The 12,409-nt window shown below is 38.1% G+C and overlaps 1 protein-coding gene across 1 annotated transcript in view; it reads left to right on the top strand.

Moving 5' to 3' along the window:
- Positions 1-12,409, top strand: part of LAMA2 (laminin subunit alpha 2) — a 535,204-nt gene that overhangs the window by 277,724 nt on the left and 245,071 nt on the right. The window contains exon 13 of the mRNA XM_072996866.2: positions 11,572-11,673. Coding sequence (XP_072852967.2) covers positions 11,572-11,673 — 102 coding nt within the window. The remainder of the gene's footprint in view (positions 1-11,571; positions 11,674-12,409) is intronic.

Below are 12,409 nucleotides of genomic sequence, written 5' to 3'. Positions count from 1 at the left end.
TTGTGCAGATGCAGCCTGTCAACGTAACAATATGGGGCATAAATATTATTCCCCAGATTTAGGGACTGTACAGTAGGCCTGATTCAAATATGTATTGGTTGTTGTGGGTTTTTCGGGCTTCTTGGCCGTGTTCTGAAAGTGGTTCTTCCTAACGTTTCGCCAGTCTCTGTGGCCGGCATCTTCAGAGGACAGCAAACTGTCAGTTTGCTGTCCTCTGAAGATGCCGGCCACAGAGACTGGCGAAACGTTAGGAAGAACCACTTTCAGAACACGGCCAAGAAGCCCAAAAAACCCACAACAACCATTAGATCCCGGCCGTGAAAGCCTTCGCGAATACATCAAATATGTATTGCTAAACCATAATTCAATATTGTAACGAGGAACTGGGGAGTAGAGTGCCTTGTACTCACAAACATCCCTTATTTTTTCTTTTTTTGCCCCTAAGGGAGGGAGAGGCTCAGTTTGTGTAGCCTGAGCCTCAGAATGTATGCAGGTTATTTAACAGATAAAAGAAGCTCTGAGGGTATCTCAGAGTACAGTATACATCACTAGTCCTCACTTTATTCCCTCCTCCAATATACACAGTGCTTTGATCCTCCTCTCTGACCAGATGGTGGGGCTTCCGCACAAGTCTAAGCCTTTTGTTTGCCTTTTGGAAAATTTTTGAAAATAATTGCTGAAGTATAAATAATCTGTGAGCATTTTAATCAGATTGATTATGAATACTTTTTCAGTTATAAGACCATTCATGCTGTTAATGGCCAGCATGAATATGGTAAACTGAATATTCAGTGGTAAACTGAATATTGGCACAAATGTAAGAGTAGACAATACCTTTATTAGATCAATAAAAACACTGAACAAATAACAAGCTTTTGTGGATAAAAATCCCACTTCTTCAGACTTATGCACCAATATTTATGCACATAGGTGTTCATGCATAAGGCTGAAGAAGGGTGGTTTTATAAACAAAAGCTTCTGTTTGTTCATTTTTAATGGTCTAATAAAGTTATTGCCTACTCTTAAATTGTGTAATCTTGAGGACCACATGGTCTTCCTGATTTCTTTTCTGAATACTGGCAATGCCACTTCTGCAAAGGGGGGGCAAAAACATGCTTTAAAAATAATGCCATGTGGTCAACAAATTAATTAGAGTGGTAATTTCACACCAGTGTGTTATATGACAAAAAGGTTGCATAGGAAAGTTTGTGTCTTCCTGAAACTAATGTGCTGATCTATTTGATCTGTTTTTCTGACTTCTAATTACTGTGTTGTCATTTACTGTATTAAGAGTGGAGAGAGAGTCCCCCACCACCGCCCCCCCCCCCCAAATCCTTAGCAGCTGGTAAGCTTGCCCTTTTCTATTTTTTCCACTTTTCAAGATGAGATGTAGGTTTGGATAATATTTATAATTCTGATGAAGCGCTTAGTAGATTTTAATAACCCCTCAATGAGGAAAACCTGGCAGACTCTGCAGCACTGTCACAGCTGTCAGTATTGCCTTTTGCCAGACTGGATGGTTTCCAAGAGCTAATTCAGACCTACATATCTACACAGTAATGCTGTGTATGGGTACATTGCACTTGTATATCTCCACCTGGAAGAATTAAAGTCAAGTTTGAAACCAAAATTTAGTTAAAAATTAAGTGCGTAAATTGAGACTTCATGCCTAGAAATAAGAAGTATCTTTATAACAGGAGGCTCAAGGCAGCTCATATAAGGAAAGAAAGATAGCTTTACTATAAAGCTGTAGTGGGACATGTTTATTTTAGCTATGTTGGCATTATTCTACTGTATTACCTTCAAGAAAGCAATCTCATCTGAATGTGCCTGGATTTCCCTTCTGGGAATGTAAAGAATAACCTTCTGAATATCACCACCACCACCACCATCATCAACAACAACAACACAATACCATTTATACATTTTCATCCTGTTCTCCCACTACTAGAAAATGATCAAGAAAGTTTACAAACATCATGGAACAGTTAAGAAAAAGAAAGAAAAGAGGATTCTACCATAGAATCACCAAAATGAGATAAAAACCAAACAGAACTACAAAAATAATTATGAGCAAGTAAATAAGTGAAGAGTTAAAATCATCACAATAAATTAAGCTAATTTTAAAACATGTATCTTCATATCCTTGAAGTGGTGTGGCTGGAAACTGATCTCGCTGCTCCCAATGCTGATCACAGTGCATTCCACACTCTGGGAGCCATGCAGGATAAAGCTGGCTTCCGTGTGCTTATTAAACAGCCCTCTGAAGCTGTTGCTATTCTCAAGAATGCCATTTCTGAGAATCTTAATAACATGAGACAGGCAGCCCCTCAAATAGCCAGTCCTCAAGCTGTTAAGGGCTTTGAAGTTTAAAATCAACTTCAGTTGGACCCAATAAGCAACTGGCAACCAATGCAGGTCTTTCAGTTTTGGGGTTGTATGATCTGAATAGGTAAAGCTTCCCCTTGACATTTAGTCCAGTCGTGTCCGACTCTAGGGCATGGTGCTCATCCCCGTTTCCAAGCTGTAGAGCCAGCATTTGTCCAAAGACAGTTTCCGTGGTCACGTGGCCAGCATGACTAGACACAGAACACCATTACCTTCCCACCAAGGTGGTACCTATTTATCTACTTGCATTTTTACATGCTTTTGAATTACTAGGTTGGCAGGAGCTGGGACAAGCAATGGGAGCTGAATACCACATATCAATTAGCAACTTGGCTGCTGCATTGTGCTTCAGCTGAAGATCCCAGATCCTTTTCAAGAATAGCCCCACATGGAACACATTGCAGTAGTCAAAATGTAATGTAAATAAGGCATGGATTATTGTTACCAAGTCGATTCCATCTGACTCACTAAGTGAGCTATGCAAAGGTGGTGGTAACTGCATAATAAAGATTCATAAGCCTTGCCATTTTTCACAGTCGAGATACCTAAAGCAACATTTTCACAATTATTTTTGTCCCTAGTAGAATTTTCTAGGACAGCACATCATATATATACACTAGTATATGCACATTTAGAGAATGCATGTTTAGTATTATTTCTTCTTCAACAACATTCTGCAGTTCTGGAAGCTAACAACTTGAATTTCTTGGAAAGTGTTTGCTAATTTCTACCAGTTTCTCGTCATTTTTGAGAGCATATTCAAATCTCTAACTATGCTGTGCTTTTCCTCTGTTCAGCCTAGTATGTTTCCTATAATAGCTAGCTCACTGATGATTAAAAACAAAATAAATGATTTTAGTAATATGTATTGCCTCTATAATTTAAATAATACCTCTTACCAGTTATAGAATCCACTAAAATGAGCACCTGTGCGTCAGATTTCTTTCTTTCTTTCTGATGTGGATTTATGATGTCCTCTTCATTTTTTAAACAATTTCATCCATTTATTGGAATCTTACAGTCTAGGTGTCTTGTTTTGGCATGCTTGGTTGGAATTTGGTTGAAAGGTATATCATCTGATGTATATTTGAAATTATTTCAATATACTCTTATTTCAAAGACAATTCTCATTGGAAATCAGGATCCTCATTGTTCTTTGAAAATGAATGAAGTTTAGTTGCTGAATACCAAATTCAAAAGCTTGACTTTGCCTATAGCTACAGTCCTTTTTCATCTGCAGAGAGCTGTGCACATTGGGAAAATCAGAAAGTAAACCTAAATGTGTACAGTGGACCCTCTGCTTAAGGAATTAATCCGTATTGGAATGGTGGCTGCAAGTCGAAAAGTCTGTAGGTCGAATCTCCATTGACCTACAATGCATTGAAAACCAATTAATCCCATAACCAGCGTTTTTTATTCTCTTTTTGTTCCATTTTGGTTTTTTTCTGGTCTGTAAGTCGATTCTCTGGCTGCAAGTCGAATCTAAATTTTGCAGCCAGAGCCGTCTGTAAGTCGAGCCGTCTGTAAGTCGAGGGTCCACTGTAGTTGCTTGCCATACAGCTGACTGGCTGTTTTCATCCTTTGCCACTGAGTATTCAAGAAAAAGAAGAAAAAATTGCCACTGTAATTGTGAGCATATTGAATGCTTTAAAAGGTAACTTAGGATAGATAGCTTATATTGCTTTAGGCTATCATTTTATTGTACCTTTTAAATGAGCACCCAGTAGTGGTCTTCTCATTGTAATAACCGCAGAATAAGCAAATATGTCTTTCAACAGGCAGACAATATGCATGTTTATTGCTGGCTGAGTAAACAGCACAAATGAACCTGAATCTGAAAAGCAAAGCAAAGGCCAAGAACCAAATACAGAATCCTAACATCAAAGGTCATGTTACTACAGGGAAAGTTTATGGTTGTAAGGCAGATTAGGGACCTTGAATTTCCCATCTACAGTTAGTGCCTGCACTGCAGACTCTGAGGGCTCTTGGTAACAGTCTTCCCCACTTGGGTGAAATATATTGTAACTTTTCTTAAATTATGAAAATAATTGTTAATTTTATATTTCTACATCAATTGGTGCATGCTATTTTACTCAGATTGATTATCTATTGTACTTTTTTTTGTGATGTGTAAATGGGTATGCTATTCAGGATGAAAGAAAGTATTTCTTCGCAGAGTACTGTAATTGGACTGTTAAATATGCTACCTTGAAACATAGTGTTAGTCACCAACTTCAACAGTTTCAAAACAGGTTTCAATAAATTCTTCAAGAGTAAGGGCACCAGTCATTTAGCATCTGACTTACTGTGGCTCTAGTAAAGTTTTCAAGGAGTGATAGGTATTTAAGGAGTGGTCTTACCACTGCCATCCCCCAGTGAGTTTGTTTGGCCATGAAGGGGTTCACTCCTTATTCTCTTAGATTCTAGTCATCATTCTATCCATTGCACCACACTGGCTCTCAGTATTCCTCTGAATGCCAATTGGTAGAAAAAATGAATAGAAGACTGCCATTGCCCTTGCATCCTGCTTGAGGACTTTCCACAGGTAGCTGGTTGGCGTATGTGGAAGACAAAGACTAGTATCCTGTTGCATACCTGTGCCTGCATAACAGGAGACTGTCACCAGCAGTTGATGATTGGCCCTAATTGAAGATTTCTTCTTGCAATTCCAGGGTGCTATTTACTTTGTACCATAGGATGTGAATCACAAGCACCCTAAAATTGTAGGAACTCTTTAATTGGTGGCAATCTGCCAGGGCTTGTGACATCACTCCTATTGCACAGGCAGAGCTACATAACAGGATTTTGGTGCTGGACCTGATAGGTTTTTGATCTGGCCCAGTATTGATCCACTTATGTTCTTATGATTTGTGTACATGCTACACAATGGATGCATATGCACAAATCCATTCTTTGAGTGCTTTATTCAACACTGAAAAAGCTCATGTTGGCCATAAATTGTCCCAATTGACGAGTAAAATCAGATGATTTGATTCTGTTTTGTACTTCACTGAACTTTAAGCTGTACTGCAAATATGATTTGTAAAGAGATTTGTATTTTCAGTGCCCGGGGGAAGTGGGAGGAACATTGTGTGTTCTCTAGCGTTAAGCTACTATTAGAATAGTAAGTCTATTATGTATATTCTAAATAATGCAGTATTGTCTGCTTATGTACAAAACAATAGGATGTTAATATTGGAATTCAACAAAGCTGAGACAAAGTACTCTCTGTGATGTAGAAAATCCTACATACTCTTTTTTTAAAAAAATCACAATACTGAAATACTGCTGTCTCCCTCAAAGAAAAAATTATCATTATGAAGTGAACAATAATCTCAGCTCAATAATGAGGCTCTTCTTAATTAGGTTTTTCTGCCTTTGTTTAATGTGTAGGAGGTTCTGCTTGAAAAAATAATCTTGCTCAAAAGGGTATTATGAGCCATACATTTGAGAAGAAGAGGGCAAGGGCACTTCAAGCACAGGGCTAGGCTTCTGTGTTTAGATTGCCCTACAGATACTGTGCTGTTTGCATAAAAGGATGACACATAAGGAAACAATCCATATCCAACAGACATGGTGGCTGAATTTCTGTTGCTGAAGTGTACGTGCAGAAGGTGAATGGGTGGAAATTGAAGAGTCCCTGATGGGATTCTCAAGCATGCACCAAGACAGTGGGTGCATGTACCCCTGTAGATCCACTGGCAGCTTATTAATTACCATGTAGAGCATTATGCTGTTTGCCTTCCATATGAATAATTAAGGAACTGGATTTCAACTCGTGTTTCTTTGCTCCTGCAGTACAGAGACTGGCAACTGAATAGTTCATTTGCATGTAACACAACAAGAAACCAGCACACCTATACTGCAGCTAAATGTGAAGGTGGTGAATAGTTAACGTGAAGATGGTGCTCCAAGTGACCACCAGGTGTGCATTTGGGTGGGCCAGCAGGCACATGACTAATATGTGACTGATAATTAGCACCAGCAATTTCTATGATGCCTCTTGTGCATATATAAATACTGAGTATCATGCTCAAAAGATGACTAGTAAATGAGTATTAATAACTTTTGGTTGAACTATGGCATTAAGGTCAGGAGCTTAAATGATCGCTTTTAACTTCAAGACTTGGAATCATTGCATGGTCTTAGGCTAGCACAGGCACCATCTTCTAAACCTCAGCCACCTAATTCAGTGTAAGAATAATACAATGCTTGCCTGGAGCCTATACACAGCTATTCCACAGGAAACAAATTTATCTTGGCTGGAAAGTGCATAGTGCACAGAACTTTCCATCATACTCCTCTTGACCCCCCTCTTTTTTGTTTTTGTTTTTTGTTTTGTGTATTATATGATTTAATGTAGTGCCTTCTTCTTTTAGAATTGTCTGTTTTCGTTGTTTTATATTATTTTTATGGTTGTTAGCCGCCTAGAGTGGTCCGTTTGGACCAGATAGGCGGGGTATAAATCAAATAAATAAATAAAATAAATAAAATAAACTATGACCAACATGATCTAGCTGTAGAAGGGATAGCCGTGTTAATCTGTGCAAGCTTTTTAGGTGAAAACAAAATAAATGTAAAATGTAAAAAAAAAGAGACAAAAACGTGATGGTACCTTAAAGACTAAGTTCTGTATTTTCATCTGGTTGTTGATATTTCCTCTCCTGAAAAGTGATGCCAGGTCTGAGTTTTTGCAAACCACACTCCCCATTTTTGACATGCCCATGAGTGACTACTGTGAGCTGAGCTCTCCCCTATCCTAAGTCATTTGTTTGTTCATGGCTCTTGAGACTCTTTTTCCTTTTGTTAGATAAATATGAACAATGGACCTCAATAACAGATTTTTGTAAGGCTATAGATGTGTAGATGTATGTATTGAAAATGGATTCATGCCTAATTCCAAGGGGATAAATTTTAGCTATGAATTGCTTGCTGCAAATTCAGAAATCAGCATAGGCATTTGCTGTAGTATGCTAACCCATATGATTGATGTGTAACCACAAATTTCGACACTCGCATCTTACCTTGAGGCAATTCACAGCCATAATTTACATCAATGGACTTACATTGGTGTAAATTTTCAGTTAGATAGACCCATGAAAATACATACAGGAAGCAAAACTTTGCCTTTGAAAAAAGCCTTTTTTCTATTTGGTCATTGAGACAAAGCAAAGAAGAAGAAAAAAACATGCTTTCCTTTTATCTATAATGGTAACTCTGGACAAAGATCTTATGAAAGATCAAGAATTATTTTAAAATGTGTGCCTTTAAAAAAACGGAACTTGGGCAGATCTAAAATGTCCAGTAATACTGAAAATCTGTATTAAGATTGTAAAACCTACATATTTTCTTCCCAAGTAAAGGGGTTAATTAGAATTCATTTCTGTGTCTCTCATTTTACCTTTTTCCTCAAACGCATATCAAATTCTACTTACTTGGCTTTCCAGCCACTATTTGTTATTTCCAAAAGAAGAAGAAGAAGAAGAAGAAGAAGAAGAAGAAGAAGAAGAAGAAGAAGAAGAAAGCTAATCCATCCTAGGGCTGGATTAATGACAGAACATTCCCTTAAAACATAAGCACATAAATTAAAGCAAGCAGATGTTCAGACATTCCATCTGCACATCCTGCAACCCACATGAGGCATAGGCAGACTTGCTGCCCATCTGTTGAGATGGCTTATTCTCCATTCAGTACTTTGTCTCAGGCGTTATTCAGTTGGGGGCTTAGTTTGGCGTCCTATTGAACAGTAAAGATTGCTATGTTGGTGAAGATTTCCCCAACTTTCCTTGCAGTAAGCTAGATAAGCATTACATTTCACTTGGTTATTTATTTGAGGGGGGGGGAGGCCCAAACATAGGATGTTGGTTCCATGTAAGGTTCATGGCAATGAATACCTGTGAAGCCAATGAATGAGTAAATTAGGACTGGAACGATACCTTTGTAATAAAGTGGAGGAAGTCTTTTTCCTGTGGGTTAGTTGAAAACAGGCACAAGTAACAAACAGATTTGTTTTCAGATCCTCAAATTCCAGCGTTTCATTCTTTGTTTCAATTTGGTCTGCACACTTGTCACCATGGGGGTGTTGGGGGCCAGGCACAACATCACGTGATAGGAATGCCATGCCCTGCTCCTGTCCCTTTTTTATTTTTTTTAAATGGTGTCATGATTCTTCAGATATGCAATTTTAATTTTGGCACCCCCAATTTATGGTGATCACATGAAGGAACAATCTGCAAAATGTCCTGTCCATAACTGCCCTGCCCTGTAAACTCAAGGTGTGGCTTGCTTTAAGGAGTTGGTCCATCTTATATCTGGTTTTTCCTGCTGCCTTCCATCTTTTCCAGCATTAGTGAATGCTGCCTTTTCACAACGTGTCCAAAGTAGGTCAGGCACAGTTTCAACAATTTTGCCTCCAGATGGACCATCTTATGCCTATTCCATCTTATTTCATTTCTAGCATCCTTCAAAAGAAGTGAAATACCACTTGTATTCTTCATTGTCTGCAATTATGGAGAATGTTCTTCATTGTCTGCAATTATGGAGAATATATGGGCCTGCTAGTTGAAAATAAAAATGGCTAACACTAGGAATAAAGCTGGTTGAAATATATTGTGTTTGAATAGTGGGTTCCCATTATTAACAGGATTGATTCTTGCCAGTACATAGCCTTGAAGTGCTCCTAAAAACAGCTGTGTCTGGATTCTAAAGCAGAACCTAGCTTTGTTTGAAACCCATGCCACCATTTCCATGAATATTCAGACATACTCACCAGCCTTTGGTTAGCATTGGAAAGTGCTTGTCCCTACTGGTAACTTTTGCCAACTGGTAACTTGTTCCTACTGGTACCTTATGCAATATCCAAAGTCTTCTCCATGCAGCTTTCAATCACACACAGCAATAGCATTATCTCCTAGTAGCAAGGTAATGTTGGATGGGATTGAATTGTAAATATAAGAAAGAGGGGGGGAAATGCCTCAGTTTTCCCAGCATGAGCGCGTTATGGAGTCTGCCATATTGCCTTGAGAAGAAGTAGGCGCTGGATATCAGTGATGAAATGTTGGCTATATTGATGTTTGCAGAATCATACAGTTTACAGATGGAGGAAGAAAAAAGAAATGCACTTAATCTGTACTGCAGATAATGGAATGCCTGAGTATGCAGTATGTGTCAATTTTAACACAATAATTTATTATTGCCTTTTTCAATTATTGCAGTTCCTTTCAGAAGGTCAAAATTGGGGCTTCTAAGACAAAAACAAAATCTATTGTATTTGAATTTTATAGCCTGGAGAAAAGCAATGAATGTTTTATACATTCAATATTCTTATCATTATACCTATAGAAATAGCCCCTCCCCAAAGAAATTTCTAGTGTAATTGTACAGCATAATCCACCAGGAGGTTCTGGAAAATCCAAGTGAAAGTAGTATTGGCAAGATTCTGCTACTTGTTGCAGTGATGAGCTACTGTTTAGTATATTTGCTAAGAGGCACCTTTAAAAATGGCAGTGAAACACTGCAGTCTTATCCAGAGCACACAGTGGCTCAAGATTTCTTATTTAAAAGGGGGGAATGATATAATGTATTGATAATCATTTTTATCATAGAGCAAATACTGTAATCCACTCTATAAAATCTGTATTCCTTCCTATAAGAATGTGTCACATTAAACTGGGAAACTCCTTTATGTATTGATGCACACCATACAAGGGTAAATATCTTGCTATGAGGAATTATGATACAAAGCAGCACATTATTTCCTCTGGAACAGCCTTGAGGATGATGATGATGATGATGATGATGATGATGATAACAACAACAAAACAAAACAACAACAACAAAACAACAACAACAGCGACGACAACAACAACAGCGACAACAACAACAACAACAACAACAACAACAACAACAACAACAACAACAACAACAACAACAATAATAATAATAATAATAATAATAATAATAATAATAATAATAATAATAATAATAATAATAATAATAATAATAATAATAATAATAATAATAATAATAATAATAATACAACTCCCTTAATTTCTGAATGCCCAGCTAGTGCTGTTAGTCAACAATATTGGTGGGAATGGATGTGTGTGTGTGTGTGTGTGTTCGTTTGTCTTTGCGTTTGTGTTTAAATGGAAGGGAAGGCAAATTTTCATCTTCAACACTGTATTGTACCTAAATATGAACCATGGCTTCCTTCACTCTTCTTAAAAGAGTACAGTACTTTATTCTTCTTTTATGTTCAGTCCAAAAAATAAATTAAGAATGCTGCACTCATTGTGAATATTTTCATTTGTGATTTGTTCCTAAGAACGTGTGTTCTCCGCTGTTCCCTGGAATGCCATGATCGGCATCTCTAAAAACCTTATTGATGAACAGCAACAAAACGAAAAAGACAGAAAATGTATTACAGGGTCAAAAGATGGCTTGAGGTTATTGGACTCATATCGTAAACAAATGTGGAGGTGAAGGAGCAGTCAGATAGAGATGCCTATAGAAGGAAACGGCTGTGCTGTTCTTTCTAACTACATTTGTTTTTATTTCCTTGGGGCAAATCCCTCTGTTTCGGGTTATATCTCATATAAAGCATTCAGTGGTAGCATCCTTCTCCTCCAGGCCTACTGACCCATTCTTCTTCACTGGCCCCAAAACTGAATTAGGAACAGAACAGAAAGAAAGGAGAGAAAGGGGGAGGAATACAGTCCCACTTCCTCTTACGATTCCCATTTATTAATCTAAACATCATCTCCTGTCTAAAGGATATTTTTTAAAAAAGAACAGAAGTATAACATATTGGTTGAACATAATTATATCATGATAGATATTGTATTACACCTATACATTAGACCTTTGAGGAGAAGTGTGGGCATATATTCATCATTTTCTAGTAGTTAAAAGTATCTAAAAGCACATATGTAAGAATGGCTTATTTGAAGCAATGCAGTTCCGGCAGAGAGTAGAAGAGGAGGGGCGGTAGAGGGGAAGAACACATAGAGGAAAGGAACAGTTTGTAATGATTCCTTCCTTGGGGCTCTATATCATCCTCATGTCTGTTCGCCACAATGGAAATCTTTTCCCTTGAAAGCACGGTAATTGGAAAAGAGTAGTTCAAAATGGTTAAAGGCATGTTTTCTGCTATGTAATCAGCATCATTCTTCTTTACCACAGATAACAGCTGCTGGAGGACATCTGAAATTCACCATTTCATATGACCTCACTGGGGAAGATGCTGCTGCCCAAGCGATGCTTCAGTCTGATGTCATCCTAGAGGTAGAGCATTAGCACATGTCATAACTGTTTGTTCTGTGGAAAGGGCGAATTGCCACACAACAGCTAGAGTTTGTGGCTAAAAATGAACCAAGTACACAACCCTTTCCTTAGGAACAGTGGAGGGGAAAAAAATGAAAAAGAGTCAAGAGTAACAGGACAAACATTGCAAATGCAGCAGTATATTCTTCTAGGATGATGACTAGGATGCTGTAATAGTAATAAGCAGCACAGAAGGTGTGATGCAAGGAAATGTGCTTGAGTCCTGTTGATTCAAATATGATTTAAAGCTTAACTGTGTGCAGGATGAACTCCAAAGGCCTCTCTTGAAGAAAGAGAATTACATATAGATCCCACTTACTTAAAAGAAAATCACTTACTGAGGCACTGCAAGCACTTTACACTGCATATAGCTGCTGGTTTCCATTATTATATAATTATGGCCACGATCCTATAGACACATCACATCGTCACAATCCCTAGCTGTAGAAGCATTGTCACCTCTTTAAGGCTTAATGCAGGATGGCATCTGATACTGTCCTACTTGCCCCCCCCCCACAAGCCCATCGGACCATGGACTGCCTGGAATGCCAGAGGACCCCAGATGCCAAAGCAATCCAGTGCTGTTTTAGCTGCCACTGAAGCCTCTAAGATCCATCACAAGAACACTGCCAATGCTTTTTTTTTACTCCAGCAGCATGTTATAAGCTCTTGGCCACTATAATTATGTAAAAATTAT

The sequence above is a fragment of the Pogona vitticeps genome, chromosome 1 (assembly GCF_051106095.1).
Source record: "Pogona vitticeps strain Pit_001003342236 chromosome 1, PviZW2.1, whole genome shotgun sequence".
Taxonomy (NCBI): domain Eukaryota; kingdom Metazoa; phylum Chordata; class Lepidosauria; order Squamata; family Agamidae; genus Pogona; species Pogona vitticeps.
Note: the sequence above shows the minus strand (reverse complement) of the source record. Positions and strands in the feature narration are given on the sequence as shown.